The sequence below is a fragment of the Herpailurus yagouaroundi genome, unplaced genomic scaffold (assembly GCF_014898765.1).
Source record: "Herpailurus yagouaroundi ecotype Mexico unplaced genomic scaffold, PumYag 205, whole genome shotgun sequence".
Classification (NCBI taxonomy): Eukaryota; Metazoa; Chordata; class Mammalia; order Carnivora; family Felidae; genus Herpailurus; species Herpailurus yagouaroundi.
Genome location: NW_024412436.1, coordinates 10193115 through 10215796, shown reverse-complemented (window position 1 = coordinate 10215796; position 22682 = coordinate 10193115). Strand labels below are relative to the sequence as shown.

Genomic DNA, 22682 nt, shown 5'->3' with positions numbered 1-22682 from the left:
GGCCCCGCCCCCGCCACCTTCCGCTCGCGGGCTCCCCCTGGGGTGGCGCGCCAGGCTGCGGAAGGGGCGTGGCCTCAGGCCCGGGTGGCGGCGGTTGCCGCCACCGGGGCCTCTTCCTGCGGGCGGTGCTGCGGCGGCCGGCCTGCGCGGGGCAGTCATGGTCGCCCCTTGAGTGGGCTGTGGCGGGGCGCGGGGCGGGGCCTGGCTGGAGAGGGGAGGCCCGGCGCGGGCGGGGGCGGGGCCGGCCTCTGGCTCCTTCTTCCTCCGCATGTGGCTGGCGGCCGCAGAGCAGTTCGGTTCGCGCACTCCTCGCCGCCCGCGCCTCCTTCGGGCTCTCCTCGCGTCACCGGAGCCATGGCGTTCGCCGAGACCAACCCGGCGGCATCCTCCCTGCCCAACGGCGATTGCGGCCGCCCCGGGGCGCGGCCCGGCGGGAACCGGGTGACGGTGGTGCTGGGCGCGCAGTGGGGCGACGAAGGCAAAGGCAAGGTGGTGGATCTGCTGGCGCAGGACGCCGACATCGTGTGCCGCTGCCAGGTGAGGCGACCGGGCTCTGACGCGAAGCCGGGCCCGAGAGCGCGGGCGCGGAACCCGGATCCGTCGTCCAAAAGGAGGTGTCACCTTGAGGTTCTCTCCTGCTCGGAGCTGCGGCGACGTGGAGAAATGGCGGGAGGTCAGAGACCCCTGACCCGAGGGGTTGGGGTGGCTCTGGAGGAAAACGAGGGTTGACGGGGAGTCTTTGGGAGACGCGCGACGCCTCGGGGGCTGCGGTTTTGGGTGTGGGGGGCAGTGCCCAGCCCCGGGTCTGGGGCCGGGGTGGGGACGGGATACGGTCCGAGTTTGAGACGCTCCCGCCCGAGGGAGGCCTGCTCCCGACTCCGGGCGGAGACCCCGCGCGGCTGCAGCACGCTCCCTCCCCTTAACCCCCCCCCCCAGCCGGGGGGCCCCATAGAAGGGGGGGGGGGGGGGCGGAATGGATTGTTCCGAAGCGCCCGAAAAGCCGCTCGCCACTCCCCCACCTGCAGGCCCCCAGCGTGCAGACCTTTGCCTCCTCCCGTCCACTTTGTTGACACGAGAACCCAGCCTCCGGGCTTTGCACAGTTAACGGCCCCGGGTTTTGACTCGGTACCCCGTGTATTCGTGTTAAGGGTAGATTATTGTTACTTGTTGGTCCCAGATGAAAGAATCCCAGCTCCTCTACGAGTGAGGCAAATAATGCGCGGATGTCAAATGTGGTATTTAGAAATATTTACATTGTTACGCTCACACGGAAAGTGAACTTTCGGGAAATGGAACAGTAATGTACTTCCTACCCGGAGACACGTGGTTTTCAGTGTAAGCTTTCTTCTGATTTGTCGGTTGCTTTGAAGCAGCCTCTAGGCTACGCCTTTGTGAAGGCTCTTAGATAACTATTACCAGTTTCAAAATTCGAAGTGGTTGAGCAATAACCACTTTCAAAACAAATTGCGATGTATTTGAAATGAACTGCTGTTTACCTCGCAAGAAGGTAGGTCTCTTCCTCGTGAACATGGCACAGTATGATGATGCCATGCTGTGTATGTTGTAACAAGTTAGTAGGCCCACTCGATTGAAAGCGTTCTACCTGAATGTCATTTGAGCAAGCAGAAACAAAGTAATCACAAGTACAGAAAAAGCTAAATGCAGATATTCTGATTTGTCGTGGGGTTTTGTTTTGTTTTGTTTTTGGCATGCAGAAACTCACCCTGCCCATTCCTTAGCCAAGATAGTCATGGCCTCTTAGTATTACCACTTAGCACCACCACCACCTCTCCCCACCTTCAGATCTCTCTTCGTCCGGCCCTCTGGCGACCCACTTACCTTACTTACTTACTTACTGCCTTACTCCTAAGCGTGTTTCCATGCAAGTCCTGCCCCACATTGCCTTAGGAGCTGCTCCAAAAGCCAGCTTTCACCTTGCTTTTGTCTTAAAATCAGGTCTGGCCATGCTACAGGGAAAGAAGAATGAGAATACCTAACTCTTGCTGGGTAGAAAGGGAGAGAGGCTGGGCCTCTTTGTCCCCTTCCCTGTCATTCCTGCCGTCTTCCTTAGCCAGAAATAGTAATGCTTAGGCTGAGTAACATTATGGGTTGTCAGAAGGTTTGGAGAATGTAACGTTGAAGCGCATTTATTCTAAAAGATCCTCGATTTTAGTATTTCCTTGAAAAATAGTAGAATGAATTTGTAAACAAGAGAAGGTGTTTCTGTGTTGTTGTGAATGTCCTCTTGACGAAGGTCATGGACCAATCTCATCTGATGCCCTTGGAAAGCCTAGAGAGAAGTGATTGAAAAGGAGCCAAGTTTGGCTTAAAACTGTTAGCTGAAGACAGAGGAGGAACATTCGTGCAGACCTGTTACGCAGACGTTCGCCACCTGTAAACTTTTGACTGACTGCAATCCTTATATAATTCTAAAATCTTCATATTCTAGTGCCTTTTAAGAGCTCATCATTGGATGGACTCTTACTAGTTTTGTTACTGAGAGTAGTTACGTAATGAATAGATTTAAGCATCTCTCTTGTGATTCACCTTGGTAACTTTATATTATTTGGTCAGCCCTAGTAAGCTGACTCCTACTTACTGAAATTCTCCTGGCTTCTAAAACTGAAGAATATGGAATGTTGAAATTCTCAGTGTATATAGACCGCTGGGAAAAGTCAACGTTGGAAAGACATTTGTAGCTTGAAATGCCTTGTTTGGTGATTTAAGTTTTGTGTGTTACTGGAAATCTATACTTTGTTGGAACTTGGTACGGTTTTTATTGATCATATTTATGCCATAAACTCGGCTTGTGTACAGGTTGTTTCTCTAGAACTGGTAGACAGATGATGTGTTCATGGTTTAACAATGGAATCATAAAGGAATTTTTTTCCAATTTAAAATAAAGTTTTTGAAAGAAAAACTGACCTTGCATTTAACTATGTTAAATATATCAAATGCCTTATTGGAAAGAGTAGAGGCAACGCTAGTGGCATTTTCATCAACACCCTTAAGGCCTGTATTGCAGATTCGGGATTTGTACGGAATTATTTACAATCTGGTAAATTCTCTAGATCCATAAATCAGTATGTCGGGCTTAACATCAAAGAACGACACCTCCTGATATCTTAATTTTAAATTGATGTCTTTTAAGGAAAAGCCGTGCGTGTAGGACCAACTCCAGGTGTATTTTATTTATCCAACAATCACCGAATGAGTATCTACAGGGGATAAAGGGGGAACCACTTAGCCCCAGAATTAAGCTGAAAAACGCAGGGATTGTGCCCACGAGGAGATTACAGTCCTCGGGACAGCTGCTACATAAACAGGTATTGCCAGGTAGGGATTGGCGAAGGATACTGGTAGGGGTTTTTCAAAGAGTTAAAGTATGGGTGGGTGTAGGTCGGCCCCTTTCTGGCAGCATAAAAGTTGCTTTGTTAGGAAGTCTCTTGCTATCACCACCACCCCCACCCCCCATCCTCCAGAGTAAACTGTTAAACTTTATTTTCTTTATTTTGTTGAGTAGAAACTACAGAGGTTTTAACTGTTACCCTTTCTACCACTTGTTAAGCAGGTTTATTTATTGTTCTAGAAAGTCAGCAAGGTGGTCTTGGTTAACCAGGAAGTTGCCTGGGATCCGGAATAGTTAGGACAGTACTCTCTCTCTTTGTGTTTTTTCCCCTCAGGGTTTTAAAGTTAACATAAAGAAAAATGTTAACTAAAATTAATTATAAAGGGAAAGTGTATCCTGTCACTTGCTTTATATAAAAGCTTGCCATGAAAATAAATACAATGAAGAAAATGTTAATTTGTAGCTAGATGCTGACATTCGCAGAAGGCTCTGAAACCAGCTATTAGTAAGTTAAAAAAAAAAAAAAAAGTATAGAAGACCTAACAGCAGCAAACTGAGACTTTGTCGTTGGAATGATTAGAAAAATTGAGAGATAATTTAAAAGGCATACCTAAAGTGTTTTTTAATGCCTTGACTTGATACAGCTAAAATTACCTCCCAAACCACTTCCCACAATTTTGAAGGTGGTAAAGAATTAGCATTTAGGGTAAACTGTTTTTCCAGATTCATAATAATCGCTATTTCTATGTCCCCTGTCAACACTTTTTATAAAGTTCATAGACTTTCCCAAGTACAGAGATGTATGCCCATGTGTGGTATACTTGGTTAAATCTTGCTTTCTTGGATTACTGTGTTTTCCCTGCCAGAATATAAATTTTCTCAAAACGAGGATTCATGCTTTTTTTGTTGTTGTTTTTTTCCATAGCACCAAGTACTCTGTGAGACAGAGAGGAAGTAAATCCTCAACAAATATTTATTAGGTGTCTGGATCACGTCTAGAAATTTCTTTGAGACCGGTAGCTTAACCCTTTCCTGTAAATTATTTTAACATCTCCCTGGACAAGTTAATTGACTGGTGGCATGAGTTTAAGGTGGAATCCCCAGCATTCGTTGGATTAACATTTGTTACTTAGTATTTTAACTAGTACTTTTATATTGTACCGTTACGTTCAGAGGCTTTAATGGTTTATATTAAAGTCTTATGTCTTGTGTGTTTGAAGAGATAACTGATGTTTGTAATTTTTTGTGTGTATTTCCTCAGCATATTTCGCTTGAATGCCGTGTCATTCTAGTAAAATAGTTTTTGTCTGCTGAGGGCAGTAGATCTGAAAATTTAGTTAATGAGGATATCCCAAGTTGTTTACTGTTTAAGCTTATTCTGTTGATATAAATATAATATATAATGATATTATATATAATAGTACAGTAGGATATAACATGTAATTTGTTAATGTATGATCTCTATTTTTGAGGCATAAATGTTTAAATCATCAGATCATCTCAGTGACGTCTGATCAATATTATTTTATTTCTTTAATTTTGGTGGGAATGGGTGAGTGAGTTGGGTAATTTCAAGTTATCTCTAGGACAAACTGTTGCCCAGAACAAATGTAGAGTGAAATGGTAAATTGGCATATAGTTACTGGCTTACCATAACCGGACCCACATTTAGCAGTATTATCTTTTGGGCCTCATGTCAGATTTTGACACTAAAGATCAGTATGGATAAGCTACTCACCAATAAGTAGAGATTGGTGACTGTCGGAATATTTTACCAGTGGAAAAGAGGACTTTGAGGTATTCAGTGTTGGCTGTGGGCACCGTTGAGAACCATCAACAGAAGTCCCTTCCCAAGGCGACTCTGGCTCCAACGTGGGATGGTTCTTTGCATTGAACCAACTTGTTCAGATTATTTAGAATTCTTCTTTAAAAAGTGGGATTTTTGTCTATATCAAGCCTTTTTTTTTATTCATGAGAAAAATTTTTTTTGACTTGAAACCTGCCGTATACTTCCAGTGCATTTTTAAGAAAGTGTCTTTATAAATGTAATGATTGGGTGAACTTTTCTCAAGCATTTACAAAAGCTGCATCACACATCATTGGTTTATGCAGTTTTTGGTTGCGTGTCTGATCTTTCCATCCAAGACCCTGGTTTAGTAAGTGTGTATATTAGGGCTTGGTGCCTAGCGTCTACACGCAGCTTGATTGGGAACCTAAGGTCCTCCCAAGCTTTTCATCATGTGTGTGACATTTATCTGCACGAAACTGGAAGGTAACCATAATAACGTAAGGTAAAGAGAGTATCTTAAGCCTTTAAAAGACAACTGAGCAGTGTATATGTTTTCTCTTCCTATCTAGTGTGTCTGGTTACTGCTGAATAGTTTAGCTGGTCGACTTACTGCTAAGTCACTTGACCTGTTTTATTTTGAAATCATAAGCCAATTGCAATTAGATGAACGTCTTCCTAAAAGACTAGTCATCCTTGTTTATAATGGCTTTCTTGCTGTGCATTGACAAGTGTTTTAGTTTTGGCGTAAGGAGAAGTGTTTCGTGTGGAAAGACAGGCACAGGTCTGACGTTCTCCCGAGAAACCAGCCCAGGTCATCAGCGTTGTCTCAAAAGCCTGTTAGGTTTCTAAGATGCTTGAAGACTCGAGGCAAGACATAGGAACCCTTCTCTGCTTGCTGGGATGGTTCGGAGGCGTGGGGTGTGAGGCGTCGCTGTCCTCTCCTGTGATCAGGGCAGGACCTGTTGTGGACGGGTGTTCACTTTGTGCTCTGTGGTCATAGCACGGTGTTCGTGTACTCGGGGCAGGAAGGACAAAGACGCACAGACCGTGTCAGAGGCCTCGGTGGCCTGAGAAAGGCCTCCAGGCTTGCGCACAAAAGTGTCAGCCCTGGACTCTCGGGCGCCTGCTGTTGCTGCAGACGCCATTGTTTCGGGTTTGCAACACGGCGGGGGGCGGGCGGGGGGGGCCTTTACTGTCTTCACCTCCGAGGTCACAGCAGGAACTCGGTTAGGGGAGTGATTTGGGAAAGAGGTAAGACCCAACAGCGAGCTGAGTTGGGAATCAGGGGTCGCTTTTTTTTCTTCTTTTCTTTTTTCGGAGTCGCTGTTGCAGACTAATGTCGTTTCATTTCATTCCCTTCCAGACTTTTTTTTTTAATGTTTGTTTATTTTTGAGAGAGACAGAGCGTGAGTGGGGGAGGGGCGGAGAGAGAGAGAGAGAGAGAGAGAGAGGGAGGCACAGAACGCGAAGCAGGCCCCAGGCTCCGAGGTATCCGCACAGAGCCCGGCGTGGGGCTCGAACCCACAAACCGTGAGATCCTGACCTGAGCTGAAGTCGAACTTAACTGACTGGGCCACCCAGGTGCCCCCAAAACCTTTTCTTTTAAATCTCCCCTGGACCTTTGGAGCTTCTTAATTGGAAACTTGCACATGGCACCATTTCCTGATCCAAGCTTTTATTCTAGGGTTGGGCTTGACGGCTCCGGCGGAAAGAAAATTAGTTGTCTCCTTTCTTAGGCTTCAAACCCCAATTGGGAAGTGTACAACTGAGAACAGTTACAAAATAACTAAATACTGTTATACCATCCCTGTAGTGCTTCCGAGTTTTGTTCTTGACAGCATACATACTAACGTTTGGAAGTTAATCATTTTTTATATTCGGTTTATCACCAGTGCAAGATAGGAACATTAGAGAGCCAGCTGTATGCATACTATATTGCAATTAGTTCCTGCGGTGAATCATTTGGAGTCTGTTGTTTGCTAGCAATGGAGGGAGGCTGTCTTAGGCAAAATGGGGATTTGTTTGAAGCAAGGACGGGTTGGCCAGTCCTCAGGGTGGCCTCGGGTAAAGGCAGCTCCTGGGAGCTCAGCAGCCCGAACTGGCAACCTTTTTTTAAAGGAGGCTCCCTTAGGTTACAGGTGTCACTGAGCTACTGCCTTTCTCGCTACTCAAAATCCAATTCCCAATAGGGGAGGATCTTGATTGGCTCAGGCTTGGTCGGATCAGGTTTCCCGGTCTGGGTCAATTAATGATTTGCAAAATAAGGAGTTTGGGGGGAGAGGGAAAAGAAGAGGGACGAAACATAAAGAAGGTGTAGCTGACGGAGAGTTAATTTTATATAGGAAAATGCGCAATGAAGAAATACTGGCTCTGGGTTATTCTTATTTGTGAATTGCTTGGTAACAGTATTAAATATACTGTAGAGCCGCTGTTTTTCTAGAGGGAAGAATGTTTGGAATTAAATGGGTTTTTATTGGGGCACCTGGGCGGCTCAGTCAGTTAAGCATCCGACTTCCGCTCAGGTCATGATCTCACGTCTTGATCTCACAGTTCCTGAGTTTCAGTCCCGCATCAGGCTCTGTGCTGACAGCATAGAGCCCACTTGGGATCCTCTGTCTCCCTCTCTCTCTCTGCCCCTCCCCCGCCTCTCTCAAAAATAAATAAACATTTGAAAAAATTGGTTTTGATTAACTATAATTAAAACAGTGAAAATGGCCTATCTTAGGAATGGTTTATAAGACTAAAAGCGTACGTCAGAAACTTTGATTTTTAGGTTTGAGAACATATAGCATTTTAACTCTGCTTTTGCCTCCATCATAATGTTCGAGAGACATTTTATTCTTGGTCATTAAGCAGCATATTTAATATTTTATTTATATTTAATCTTAAAGCAAGAGTAACAGTAGAAGAGAATCAGTAAAATAAATACCAAATTAGGGGATGTTTTGTGACTGGTGAGACCTGATTGGATTTTCTTTCATAGGTTTATTTTTTTACTTCAATACAGTGAATTTGCATTTACTCTTGTTTTTATTTAGTTTGTTTTAATTTTTTAATGTTTGTTTATTTCTGAGAGAGACAGAGACAGAATGCGAGCAGGTTAGGGGCAGAGAGGGAGGGAGACACAGGATCTGAAGCGGGCTCAGGCTCCGAGCTGTCAGCACAGAGCCCGACGCAGGGCTCGAACTCAAGAGCTGTGCGGTCATGACCTGAGCCGAAGTCAGATGCTCAACCGACTGAGCCACCAGGTGCCCCTGAATTTGCATTTATTCTTGATATTCAGTATAGGAAAAACCATCATTTAAGGCATTATAAACTTAGGTTTTTTTTTCTCAAAGCAACTTGCCACATAATAATGCAGTTACTTTGGGTTCACACGGATTTCTTGTTTCTTGGAGTTTTAGAGGGTAAATTTCAGAATTTAAAATGTTTAAAAATTAAGGCATCTGAGAATTGTTAAAAAATATTTTCTCTCTTGGTATCATTGACCTGGAAAACAACATTAATTGCTAGTCCACAGCTCTTTTGATTGTGTGACAATTAAACACATTCTGTGTTTTTAGTTAAGTGTTATAAAACGTGCAGCTTTGATAGTTAACAGTAACTAGGACCTACATGTGTCCTACATGAGTGACTAGGACCATGTGTTACGGGAATTTAACAAAACAGCAAGAGATAGTTACTTGTAACTATTAATATGAATATATGACTAGTACGCTGTCGGGAGGGGGGATAATTTATCAAGTTTGTTTTGCAGAAATTTCGCGTTGGGAGGAGAGTAGTACAGCTCCGTTAAAAGTAGACGATATTTCTCTCCGATCGTTTATATAGTGCTCTCTGGCCTCCCCAGTGCTCCTTATGAGAATTATTAAACACGGTTAAATGTATATGTTCTCGTTACTTGTTCTGGCACGCTCGCGGAACTGCCCCTGTGACCGGCAGTTCACAGTGTGATCACAGACGTGGAAGCCTGTGGTTCAGACTCTGCCCCCCTAATCCACGGGAGGGTGTGGGGGGAGGGTGTGGGGGGAGGGTGTGGTGTGGTTAGCAGTGGTGCGCGTATCGAAACCGTGTTTTGCTGCTTGCTAGTGTGCTGACCTCTCCTTGGACCGGTGTAGTCTGTGTTTGGAGACCATTGCCTGAGCTCCCAAGGGGACTTTTGTATATTGCACACCATCTATGAATCTATTTGGTTAACAGCCAAATAGACACTTCAGATTTGAAGCTGCCTCTGTCGCATTTTGTAAAACACGACAGTTTATGAAAGCTTATCTCCTGTATAGATCACCTTGTCAGGAAGCTCCTTATGAGTAACTCCCCCTCAGTTCACCTTAGGAATCTTTTCTGCAGAGTTGTGTGTTTGAGATTAGAAGCCGTCCTACCCCAGTTCCCCCGGGGCACTAATGGCCAGATACGCTAATAGGCAGGCTTACATTTTCTCCCCTAGCTCCTTAATAGAATGAATAAGCTAGGGTTATTCTGAGCATGTTTAACCATATTTTCTTGCTCAACCAAGTAGAATTTAAATGAGATTGAAATCCTGTAGGAAGCCTGAATATAGGACATTGGTTATTGAAAGGGCTGATTAGTGTTTGAATGCGCTCAGCTGTTCGCTAAAGTGTGCTTTTTAAGCCTTTTGCAGCTGAACTTTTCCAGCCTGAACCACCACCTGTAAACTTGGAAGAACTTAACAAATTAAACCATCTCATCCCCCTAGCGTCGTCTCTCACAACCCATAACAAACAATCCGCTTTATTACGGTTGCTGCCACCATCACTGCCTGTCTTGGTGAAACATTATCTAAGAGAGTAGGGTTTGGTTACACAATAGGAACATTATTGGGCACTGCCGAGTTAATAATTGTTTCACCAAATGATTATATTAGTGTACCTATAAAAGTAGTTTTATGTAAATTAGGAGACTGACTTTAGAGGTCTACTCCAAAAATTGTGGCGTGGTTTTTTATCTTAGGCAAATGATGGATTAAAAAAATAAACTGATTTTGCTGAAGTAATAGTGCTTTACTAGTTTTTTTTTTTGTCATAAAGTCACTAGTACTTTATAACAGTTGAGGACAAATTTCTTAGATTTAGTGATTTATAACAATTTAGAATTAATAACAAATGAGCATCTTCATAGGATCTCTTTGTAGGATCTCCAGAAATTTGAATGAGCTTTATACTCCGGAAAGATTTTTCCTGAAAGTTTGGGGGAGGTCTCCTGAATCGTAAAAAGTCGCGATAAAAAAAAGCTAATATTAGCATGAGGGATAGATCTGTGAAAGAAAAGCTATAAACACCAAGTAAGAATTGTCCTGTGAGTTATTTTTCTTTTAGGGTTCTATCAGAATTGGTAATAAACTTGCGCAAGTGTGAAGTCATAATAAAGTGTGCACCAGGAAGTGCTGCTGTGACGTTGTCTCTAAGGATGACAGATTGGAAACAACCCGGATGCCTCTCTTGTGGGAAATAAATTCTGTATGGGACCGTATAAAAAGCTGTACGGTAGGGCCATGAAAAGAATGAGGTGGTTCAGTTCACAAGGTGTGGAACGCGTGCTCAGATTTGCTAAGTAAAAGCAGGCTGCCCGGGAGTATACAGCTCCCGCCGTTTGGATGTGTGCAATAAAACAGGATGCAGATACCTGTTGGCTTTGGCAAATTACCTCCAGAAGTTACACCAAAACCTGGTGGTGACTGGTAGGGAGGGCCTGGTGGGGCGAGGACTGTGAGGAAGACTTCACCCCTACTGTGCATCCTTAAGAGCCTTTTCTCACATGCAGATGTTTCTTATTAAAACATAAAAAGTAGGGAAATACTGCCAGGTTCCCTCGGTGTATCGAGTGAGGGAAGTGCTGCTAATCACTCCTGCTTCTGTCCTCCTGTGACCTGCCGCCCACCTGTTGCCTTCCAGACCTCACTGTCCGGTCTTTTTTTGTTTTGTTTTAAACATACCTGACATAGACATGTACTAGTCTTAAAGCAGGCAGTTCTATGCTTTGTATTTGTGGAGAACAGTATAAATAGGCATTTATTTATTTATTTATTTATTTATTTATTTATTTATTTATTTATTTTTTGTGCAAGACCAACCTTCCGGCAGGTTTTGTGAGTTCTTGATTGGTGATGATTTGGTAAAAAGTAAATAACCTTCATTTTGTCAAAAACAGCCTTGGGATAAAGTTAAACTAGTCATTCTCAGGACACATAGTGTATTGATAATTTTTTTAGTGTCCAACAAGGATGTTGTTAAATTTTGTATTTGTTGCAAATATATTCCTGGTTTGTTTACTTTAAGCTTTTTGTTAATATTATGTAGAAGTTTAAATATCAGTTGATTTGTGTGGGGTTTTTCTTTTTAATGTTTTTTAAGCTTAGAAATCAGAAAAATTAGGGCGCCTGGGTGACTCAGTCCGTTATGAAGCATCCGACTCTTGATTTCAGCTCAGTCATGTTCTCTTGGTTTGTGACTTCAAGCCCCAGGTCAGGCTCTGTGCTGAGGGTGCAGAGTGGGCTTGAGATTCTCTGTGCCATCCTCTCTCTCTCTCTCTCTCTCTTTCAAGATAAATAAACTCAAAAAAAATTAGAAAAATTATGTGGTCACTTAATACTCAGTCTCCTGTGAACCTAATCTGACCTCAGGTTTTGCTTTGTGTTGACTATTCTAGGCATCAGCTTCACAGAGTGGAAGTTTCACTATGGGGTTATAATATGTTTCTCAACTTTAGAGGTTCCTTGACCCAGTGTATCACTTTATCCAGAGGTGAGCGGATTCAGGGATTGGTACTAAACACCCACAAGACTGACTTACACATTTAAGAATTGGAGTCTCAGGATAGCCAGTATTGGAAGGAGTTACTTGAAGATTTCCTAGTTGATAAGTCCACGTAAGAATACACATTTCAGGTCACAGAGCTGCTTGATGCCCTTTTAGTACTGTGGGAATTACATGAATGTTTATGTCAAGTTAGGGTAGACATAACTGGATCAATTACTCTTTTAATCTAGGGATTTTTCTGTGTTTTTGGTGAAATATCACGGATAATTAATTAGATTGCTACATGTCCTCTGTAATGCCCAAGCCAGAATAACTAATTGTTCCCTGTACTTCTTTTCTCACAATTTTTTCTCTTTTTAAGAGGGGAGATGTCTTTCTACCTTCTGGAAACCTGAATTTATTAGTTTTCTGGATCCCGTCAGGAAAACCAGGGTACTGTGGTGGGGGAAGAAGAGGGTATAGTCAAACTATTATAAAGCCTCTAAAGAATAAGTGTTTGTGGGGCGCCTCGGTGGCTCAGTCGGCTGAGCGTCCAACTTCGGCTCAGGTCACGATCTCGCGGCTCCTGAGTTCAAGCCCCTGTGCTGACAGCTCAGAGCCTGGAGCCTACTTCGGATTCTGTGTCTCCCTGTCTCTCTGCCCCTCCCCTGCTCATGCTCTGTCTCTCTCTCTGTCTCAAAAATATATAAAACATTAAAAAAAGTAAAAATAAGTATTTGTGGCAAATACATACTTGGGTTTTCTTCAGTTATATTGACATTTTAGAAGAAATTACTAGTTCACTTTAGAAGGGAGATGTGTTATTTGTCATATTTATTGTCCGGGTCAATTTTCCCCTGTCTTATATTTTCAGGGAGGAAATAATGCCGGCCATACAGTTGTTGTAGATTCTGTGGAATATGATTTTCATCTTTTACCCAGTGGAATAATTAATCCCAATGTTACCGCATTCATTGGTGAGTGTATAAACTGAACCGTTTGGGTTTTTTTTCCCTCAATTGATAATGGTGTTCATTTTTCGTTATCCAAGCTGATTTCATCTCTCACTGCTCAAATAATCACTGGTCCCTTATTAATCTTGACCTTGGTACCTTCTGGAATATACCTAACTCTGGCTATTTTACAACTGTGTCTTTTAGCACTAATACTTTTTGGAATAACTTGCATTTAACTGTGGCCATTGGCAATCTTAAATTTATAAAGTAGTATTAGATCATCAAATCAGCTTTCCAAACACTGATGCACAGTGAGAAATATAGGAGGTGTTTCACGGATTGATGCTGAACCCTTATAATGTGATGCGATCTAAAGTTTTTTGGCCTAGTTTTTTATCTTTAAAAATGCTAATCACAACCCGCTAAATTGATTTTATGGCCACTAATAGGGTGCGATTCCCCAATTTTAAAGGCACCGACTTAGCATCATTGTAACCTGGTTCAGTTTGCCTAGACCGACCTAACTAGGTTCTTTCAGAATAAGTTTCACTTTGTTTCAAAGAAATTTCAAATTATTTTGAATGTAATTTTAGTGTTTTATACTCTATGTGTATTTACATTACACTACTGTTAAAAACTTGGAATCATTTCTGTGGTAACTCCCTGAGAAATCAGATATTGTTTATTAAGTCCTTCATTTATCTGCTATTCTAGATGAGAGTTATCATAGATGTCTGTATTTTAATATCATTATGTATATCTATTATAAGTATAAATATTTAAGGTTGGTCTTTTTTTTTTTTTTTTTTTTTTTTTTTTTTTTTTTTTTTTTTTTTTGCTTTCCTTTAGGAAATGGTGTGGTAATTCATCTACCTGGATTATTTGAGGAAGCAGAGAAAAATGTTCAAAAAGGAAAAGGTATGAAAGCCTGACTGCTTTGCCTGGTAACTGGTTTGTTTATTGTAAAGTTTGTTGAAAAATCTCACACCGGGCAAAACATTTTGTCTTATGCTTTAAATTTTTTTTTTTCAACGTTTATTTATTTTTGGGACAGAGAGAGACAGAGCACGAACGGGGGAGGGGCAGAGAGAGAGGGAGACACAGAATCAGAAACAGGCTCCAGGCTCTGAGCCATCAGCCCAGAGCCCGACGCGGGGCTCGAACTCACGGACCGCGAGATCGTGACCTGGCTGAAGTCGGACGCTTAACCGACTGCGCCACCCAGGCGCCCCTTAAATTTTTTTTTTAATGTTTATTTATTTTTGAGAGAGACAGAGCACGAGTGGGGCAGAGACAGAGGAAGACACAGAATCTGAAGCAGGCTCCAGGCTCTGAGCAGAGCCTGACGCGGGGCTTGAACTCACGGATGGTGAGATCATGACCTGAGCCGAAGTCGGATGCTTACCGACCGAGCCACCCAGGCTCCCTTGTCTTATACTTTAAAATTGCAGGTTGTTGTAGGACAAATGTTTTCAATGTCGGTTACATTTTATTCAGTATGATCAGTATTGTAAACAGAAGACAAACAGAATAAGGTAATTGTGTAAGCCCTGATTTCTTGACACCCAGGTCATCCATAGAGTTTCTCCTCAGGCTCCTGGAATCACTGTCCGTTCGCTGGTGGAGAAACTCCAGAGATGCATCATCCCCACCTCCCAAACCAAACGTTAGCTTGTGGGAGTCAGGAAACCAGTGAGGTCCCCTTTGCACACAGTCAGTCAGTGTCGTTCCCGTGGGTTGTATAACCCTGGGATAAAACAGGGTTGTTTCTGTCCCTCCCTCCACATGAGGGAGATGCTCTTTCTATGACATGATTCACTCCCATCTCCTTAAGAACAATTTTTTTAAAGCCTTAATTTCCTGCCTTTGCTAATCTCTTTGGGATTTGTGGAAGTCTGTTTACATTCAGTTTGGCTGCCTTGCTGGGCTTTGAGGGGCACTTGGCAACGCAAATAATAAATCCGCAGTTGAGGAAAAGTACTGTTTGCCCTTAGCCTGGCTCGTTGGAAATTCTCAATTCGATTTCGCTGTTCAAGTTTAAAAGTAGCAATCCAACCTCAAGTGTTCCTGACAGTTCGATGTGATGTCACAGAATCCTGGCTGCCTGCGGCTCTCATCCCTCTTGGCTTCCCTGCATTTTTACCTACATGGTGCTGTCTCCTTTTAAATTCTTTAATCTTTTAAAAATTTTTAAACGTTTATTTATTTTTGAGAAAGAGAGACAGAGCACGAGCAGGGGAGGAGCAGAAAGAGAGGGAGACACAGAATCCGAAGCAGGCTCCAGGATCCGAGCTGTCGGGACAGAGCCTGATGCGGGGCTCGAACCCACGAACCGTGAGATCATGACCTGAGCTGAAGTCAGACGCTTGAGCCACCCAGGCGCCTCTAATCCCACTTTTTATAATTGTCTTTTGGGAAAGGGTGCCATTCCCCAAATTAACTCCCTTTTCTTAAAATTCTTCTCCTGCTCTGCAGCAAATTCCCCCTCCCCTGCCTCTAACAAAAATGACATTTCCCCACCATTTGCTTTTGGATTCTTAGAAGTATTTTATGTGGCTCCGGCTGGCTTGAGTTTGAAGCGTTTTAGAGTTAAACATTTAAAAACATAGAATTTGTGCATGAGTGTATATATAATGAATGACTGGTCAGAACATTCCTGTTAAATATGTATCCCGTACAGAAGACAAGATGTGCTAGTGATTACTTCCGTGAAAAACACTTTGAAACACTGTATCCCTAAAGAAATTAAGGTTTAAAAATTCTACAAAGTGTTCAGTTAACCGTATCTTTTTTCTCCTTTCCCTCTAGGTCTGGAAGGCTGGGAAAAAAGGCTTATCATATCTGACAGAGCTCACATTGGTAAGGGGCATAACATGCATTTTTTCATAACTGCCTTATTCTCAGAAAGTTATCACTAACTTCTGAGGAATTAGCTCAACCAATGAATAACATAAGCAGCACGTTTCGTGAGAAACGTCTCTAATTCTGTTATAAAATAAAGCCTATTAGGGACCCCCGGCTGGCTCAGCTGGTGAAGCATCGGGGTCTTGATCTCAGGGTGGAGACTTCTGGCCCCGCGTTGGGCTCTGTGCTGAGCGTGCAGCCTACTTAAAAAAAAATGAAATAAAAGATACGATAAACCATATCAAATATGAAGAGCATTTATTTGCACATTGATACTCATGTAAAAAGCAGGTCTTCTATCTGGAAAAAATCTTGAGAGGGACTCTTTGTGTCTAAAATGTACCCATGTGCCTTTTTCAGTGGTTGAGACTTTATTCGGTGTAGCCTCCTTATCCGTTGTTAGAACAAACGGGATTCTCAAATTAACTTCAAGCAGCACCAAGAAGTTTGAAGTTTGTCTCCTTGTTCCTGTCCTAACTTTGAAGGGATAGAATGGTTAATCATCAGTCACATGGTTTTGAGACACTAACCAGGAAAGAGAGAGAACTGACCGATGCAAGCCCTTAAGTTGCATTTTAAAAAAAAACTTTTTTCTTATGTTTTTTATATTTGGGAGAGAGGCAGAGAGCGAGTAGGGGAGGGGCAGAGAGACAGAGACAGAATCTGAAGCAGGCTCCAGACTCCGAGCTGTCAGCACAGAGCCTGACGTGGGGGGCTCACGACCTGAGCCGAAGTCAGACACACCGTCTGAGCCACCCAGGCGCCCCGTAAGTTGTATTTAAATACAAAGGGCTCCTGAGGCAAGAGCTGCTCTAGTTTTAGCCTCGACCTCCATGTAAGAGCAGCCCCATCAAGTTTCTTAAGTATCAGCTAAGTAGCAGTGCCTCCAAATTACCAGCAGAGGCTGAAGCCTATGGCTAAACCTCAGTAATCCATTCAAATAATTTCTCTGAAGTGAACTGTGCTGGACTGACATACTCTGGGGGTTTAATCTGCTCACTTCTAGCTTCTTTTCAAGCTTATTAGATCATTGACGTAGACCTTTCTTTTCTAATATAAGCATTTAAAGCTGCGTATGAGTCTCATACTACTTGAGCTACATTCCACAAATGCTGACATTTTGTACGCTTATTTCCATTCATTTGAAAATACTTTTTGGTGATTTCTTTTTGACCCACGAGTTATTGAGAAATACGTTTACATTTGTAAATATTGGATGCTTTTTCTGATTTCCCTTATTTATTCCTGACTTTGTTATAGACAGACAATATACTCTGCGTGTGATCTCATCCGTTTTCAATTTGTCGAGACTTGTGTTATGGCCTGGCATAGGGCCTCTTTTGGTTAGTGTTCGACATGCCCTAAGAATATGTGTTCTATTGAGAGTGGGGTGTCCCCTAAGTGTCAGTTAAAGGGTGTTCACGTCTTCTGTGTCCTCGCTGGTATTCTGTCTCCTTGCTGTCAGTCACTTAGAGGCATGCTGAAACCTCCAGCAGTAACTGGATTCATCTGTCTTTTCACCTCTTGTCAGTTTCTGCTTTGTGTGCTTTGGGTGGTGTGTCTATTTAAACTTCTGTTTTGGTGGATTAACTTTGATCGTGATGAGATGTCCTCATGTACGTTGGTATACACAGGAATGTGCCGCGGTAATATTCCTTACTCTTAAGAACCAGCACACCTTTCTTAAGATCAGCGTTTGCAGGAGGTATCTTTTTCAGTCTAATCATCCTTAGCTTATCTATATCTATATTTGCAGGGCATTTATTATACACAAAATATAGTTGGTCTTGCTTTTTATTCATTGTGACAATGTCCCCTTTAACTGGAGTATTTAGATCATTTATTTCTAAATATAGTTAATTAACATTATGGCTGAATTTATATCTGCTTTTTGTTTTCTATTCCTGCCATTGTCTTTTTTCCTCCTTTTCCTGATTTCTTTTAGATTTAGTATTTTAAATATTATCTGCACTATTTATTGATTGATTAATTATACCTCCTGTTTTGTGAATTTTGGTAGCTCTGGGATTTATAATATGCATCTTTAAAATTTTTAATGTTTTTATTTATTTTTGAGAGGGGGGAAGGGCAGAGAGAGAGAGAGGGAGACACAGAATGTGAAGCAGACGCCAGGCTCTGAGCTGTCAGCACAGAGCCTGATGCAGGGCTTGAACTCCCGAGTGGTGAGATCATGACCTGAGCCGAAGTTGGATGCTTAACCAACTGAGCCACCCAGATGCCCCTATAATATGCATCTTTAATCATCTACCTTAACATGATACAATATTTAATCCAAGGTTTTTACAAGGCAATGTTTTTTTTTTTTAATTTTTTTTTTTTAACATTTATTTACTTTTGAGACAGAGAGCATGAATGGGGGAGGGTCAGAGAGAGAGAGGGAGACACAGAATCTGAAACAGGCTCCAGGCTCTGAGCTGTCAGCACAAAGCCTGACGCAGGGCTCGAACTCACGAACCGCAAGATCATGACCTGAGCCGAAGTCGGACACTTAACCGACTGAGCCACCCAGATGCCCTCTATACCCCTTATCCAGTCCCTTGTGTTACTACTGTCCTACATTTCATGTCTCCATTGTTATAAACTCTACATTGCATTCTTAAATTTTTGCTTTAAACAGCTAATTTTCTTTTAAAGAAATTTTTAAATGAGTCTGTTGTTGGCCAGTTCTTTACGTTAGCATACTTAAGCAAGCATGCAGGGAACCATTACATTATAATTGCGACCTGTCACATTGAAACTCCAAACAAAATTTGTAATGTAAGAGATACTTACCGATGGAAAGAGATCTGAGAAATGGCCGAGACTTTAAATTTCTTTAAACATTTGAAATCTAGGTTAGTTGGTGTCTGTCCTTTGATTCAGCAACTATCTATTGAATGGCTACTCTGTGCCAGGTGTAGTGTTGGGCACTGAGGATTCAGCAGTAGAAAAAATGGAGCGTGTGGTATAGTAGGGCAGACAGATGACAAACAAGATAAATCTGTAACAAACGCACCATGGCATGTAGTGATGCGGTCTGAGGAGGGGGGAGCCACCTGTTGCATCTGGTAGTTTGGAGAAGGTGGGTAGCAGTCTATAATTTCCGATACAGTGGCTGGGGATGTGTCACTGCAAAGATGACCTTTGTGTCATCTCCTAAGTTCTAGAGACCTCCTGTGCAACACCGAGGCTGTAGATGACCGTGTTCTCTTGCAACTTAACAATCTCTTAAGAGGTTAGATCTCCTAGTAAGTGGCCACAACTAATAAAACCCCCAAAACAACTTAGAAGAGCAGCAAGCAACGTGGGTATTACAGATCCTGAAGCTCACGTGGGCACATTAATACAGTGTGACATTAATGGTGTTAATAAAACTTAACTATAATAATAAAAGATGGTGTTGTTAAAACTTATCTACTGAAAGTGCATAATTATCTTTTATTTTAAAAATTAGACTGAGTCCCCAAGGCAGCATGCTTTGTTTTCCTTATCTAGGCTGTGGACAATGGAAGACGTGTTCAGAGCAACCTCACACGAAGAGTGTTCTTTCAAAAACTGTTAGTGGGGGTATTAAGGCTCTGTGCCACGATGAGGCTTTATGAAAGTAATTACTCTGAGTTCACTAATAGCTCCCCGGGGCCTGGAAAAACCTAAGGAAACATTAGCTTAGTGGCAAGGTACTAAATTAATTTCTAAGAAATATGGTTTGCCTGCTTTCCATCAACCATTTATTTGTGGTTTGCAAGTTGCCACTGTAACTTATTTGGGCATAGAAAATGCAGCAGATACTTAAATGCAAAATGTTTCTTTATTCAAAAGAAATAGCTCACTCCAACGTCTCGCTTTGGCAAAGTCTGAGTTTTAATGAAACAGCTTCTTAAGAACTGTTCGGGCTCCTCTAAAGTAAATAAGAATGGTTATTAGCTGTACATGGTAATAAACTAATCCCTATAGTATACAATAGCTATTGTTAGAAATAAGTAACCATTTTAACATATCACACACAACAGCAAAATGCACAAAAAGTGTACACATATTCTACCCCTTTAATCAGTGTCTACCTTGTTAAACAGAACCTTTCTAGTGCCCGAAAAAGCTACTTTGCTACCCAAGCATGTAAAAGACCGATACACTGACAGCTGTAAGACATTGATGAAAGAAAGCAGATGCGAGTAAATGGAAAGCTGCTCTGTGCTCGGGGATTGGAAGAACCCGTTTTGTGAAAATGTCCGTCCTACCCAAAGCAATCTATACATTCAGTGCAATCCCTATCATATTTTTCACAGAAATAGAAGAAACAGTCCTAAAACTCTTCTAGAACTACAAGAACCAGAATAGTCCAAGCATCCTGTACATACAAATATTGAATCTTTATGTTGTACGCCTGGAAGTAGTGTTCTAGGTCAATATATTTCAGTCAAACAAGTAAACAAAATCACTCAAATGACCTTTCCCAGTCCTTATCTACTCCATCTCACCAAGGGAGACCGCTATTCTCTCACTTATAGATTGGTTTTGTCGTCGTCGTTGTTGTTTGAACTCGATACAGATTACACATTTAATCTGTTGCGCCTGATTTCCACTCAACAGGGTGCCCATGAGATTCATCCTTATTGTTCAATGAAGCAATATTTTATACTTTTCTCATTGCTGAATAGTATCCCATTGTATGAAAATGCCACAGTTTATCCATTTTCCCATTAATGAGGCTTTGACTCATTTCTAGTATTGAGTTACTGCAAATAATATTGCTCTGAACATTCCCATAGATACCTTTTGGTGTGCAATATGGCAGTGTAGTTTAAGGATGTTGTTGCTACCTGCTTCTGTGGCACGAAGACGCATCGTGATTTACAGAGTAATTTTATGTCACACAATAAAAAATTAGTCTCTGTGTTGTAATCACCTAGTGTAAGAGGTGTCAGAACTCCTGTTCTAGACCACTGGGGAAATCTGTTAACCATACAGTTGGGAAGAGGACTGCCTTGACAATTTTGTAGCCTCTCAAAAGAGGGAATTAGGGCAGAGGGGGTTGTAGGGGGTAGGGTCAATCAGAGGGTGGATTAAGGTCAGGTTTCCTCGAATTTTTCTAGTTTCAACATCTATAACTACAACAGAAGCCTTCTGATACCACCAGATCTTTTAGCTAAGCCACCACTGCTTTCTAGGAAACTTAATGTCAGTCGTTCTGTGTAAAATGTAAACATTTCAACTTATTTATATGGAAGCAAACACAATCATTAGGGAAAAGAAGCCAGGGTTTAATGTATGAAAAATTATTAAATTGGACGCTGCAAGTGGGTGAATTTTATGGTACCTAAATTATATTCCTGTCTGGCTTTTTGGAAACAAAAGAAGCCTTGGTTAAAAGTTGTAAGACAAAATTCTAGGCCCGCCTGTTCCATCAAGTAGCTATTTATTCAGTCGGTAAATATTTGAGAACTTGTAGGCACAGGAAATCAGCTGGTAAGAGACTTCCTAAAGTACTGGTGGGGCGTGAGTTTGTGAGTGCACGCGCAGGCACAGGAAGAGCCACATTCAGACACAAGTGTCTGCCTTGTAGCCATCAATGTGAAAGAATGCCCGTGTGACCCAAGGGCAGAAAGGGGACCAGAGCACGGGGCCAGAAGAGAGGCCACATAAAGGAGTTTTGTCTTTTTCTTTTGAGCAACAGAAAGCCATTGAGTTTTTAAAGGCAAGGGGATGGTGACATCATATTTTGTGTCTTGGAAAGATGGCTCTGCTGCCTTAAGAATTATGAATTCGAGATAATCTGAATTTCCAAGAGTGGAAATACACTCATTAGGAAGCCACGGTCTGGGGTGAGAGATGACGAAGTTTGGGACTGGTGAGGGAGGGGGAGATGTCAAGATAACACAGAGACGTCTGGAGGGTAGAACTTGAAGAAAAGAGGGTGTCCTAGTAAGTGAAGCTTCATAGGATTGTAGGGTAGGCCCCAAAATTACCCTCTTACTGACCAGTTTTAAAACAATATAGTTTGCAATTAATAGGAATGAACGATTGGGCGTTATTTTCGTATTCATGTACCTGTTGGCGTCATTACTTCACTCCCACCATTATTGACGCTTTTTAAAAGCATGCATTTGATTCGTCGTGATGAAAGTAGGCCGAAGGCATTTGTAACTCAAGTGATTTAAAATGCAGTATGTTTTGCTCCTCCCACGTGATCTCTGTTTCAACGACTGTGACTTGGTGTTTCTCTCCTCAGTATTCGATTTTCATCAAGCAGCTGATGGTATCCAGGAGCAACAGAGACAAGAACAAGCCGGGAAAAAGTATGTGTTTTTGTTTTTGGTGCAGTTTAAGCAGATCCAGACCCTTATGTTCAAATCCTAGGCCAGAGGTTTAAGAAAAATTACTAGAATATGTTTGGATTTCAGAGGAAATCGATAGGGTTGTGACGATAAACTTAGAGAAAATAGCCCAAACAAAATAGTCGAAGTAACTCCATTCTTTGTAATGATCTGACCGCAAGAAGTGCCTCTTTGTTGTCTAACTCAAAGCCCGTTTTGATTTATTTTTAAGCTTGGGTACCACAAAAAAGGGCATTGGCCCAGTTTATTCTTCCAAAGCTGCTCGGAGTGGACTGCGGATGTGTGATCTTGTTTCTGACTTCGAGGGCTTCTCTGAGAGGTAACTAACTTGTGTTTCAGAATGGAAAGAGCACATGGGATTTTGGGGATTGTTCATATCCAGGATGCAAATTGGTAAGATCAGTATTCTAGTTGAATAGTGGCGTTTGGCTCTTTTGTTTTGTTTGGAGTATTAAAGTTACTTTTTATTACTTAATTTCAAATTAACTTCATGAAAAGTAACATCTTGTTGGTATCCTAGCAGTACCCCAAGAAGGCAAAGCCAAAATTATATGTAGGGATTGGAGTTTGGTATAGTTGGCTGAGAAATAGATT

General features: G+C 42.1%; 1 protein-coding gene across 2 annotated transcripts in view; it reads left to right on the top strand.

The window, feature by feature from the left end:
- The first annotated feature begins 235 nt into the window (after positions 1-235).
- ADSS2 (adenylosuccinate synthase 2) overlaps positions 236-22682 on the top strand; it is a 36912-nt gene continuing 14465 nt past the window's right edge. Inside the window, exons 1-6 of one of the 2 annotated variants that reach the window (XM_040451859.1) lie at positions 236-537; positions 12768-12870; positions 13699-13767; positions 15658-15708; positions 21983-22049; positions 22300-22407. In XM_040451859.1, the coding sequence (XP_040307793.1) occupies positions 355-537; positions 12768-12870; positions 13699-13767; positions 15658-15708; positions 21983-22049; positions 22300-22407 (581 nt within the window). In that variant the 5' untranslated portion in view covers positions 236-354. The remainder of the gene's footprint in view (positions 538-12767; positions 12871-13698; positions 13768-15657; positions 15709-21982; positions 22050-22299; positions 22408-22682) is intronic. The other variant, XM_040451858.1, reaches the window with a different exon arrangement.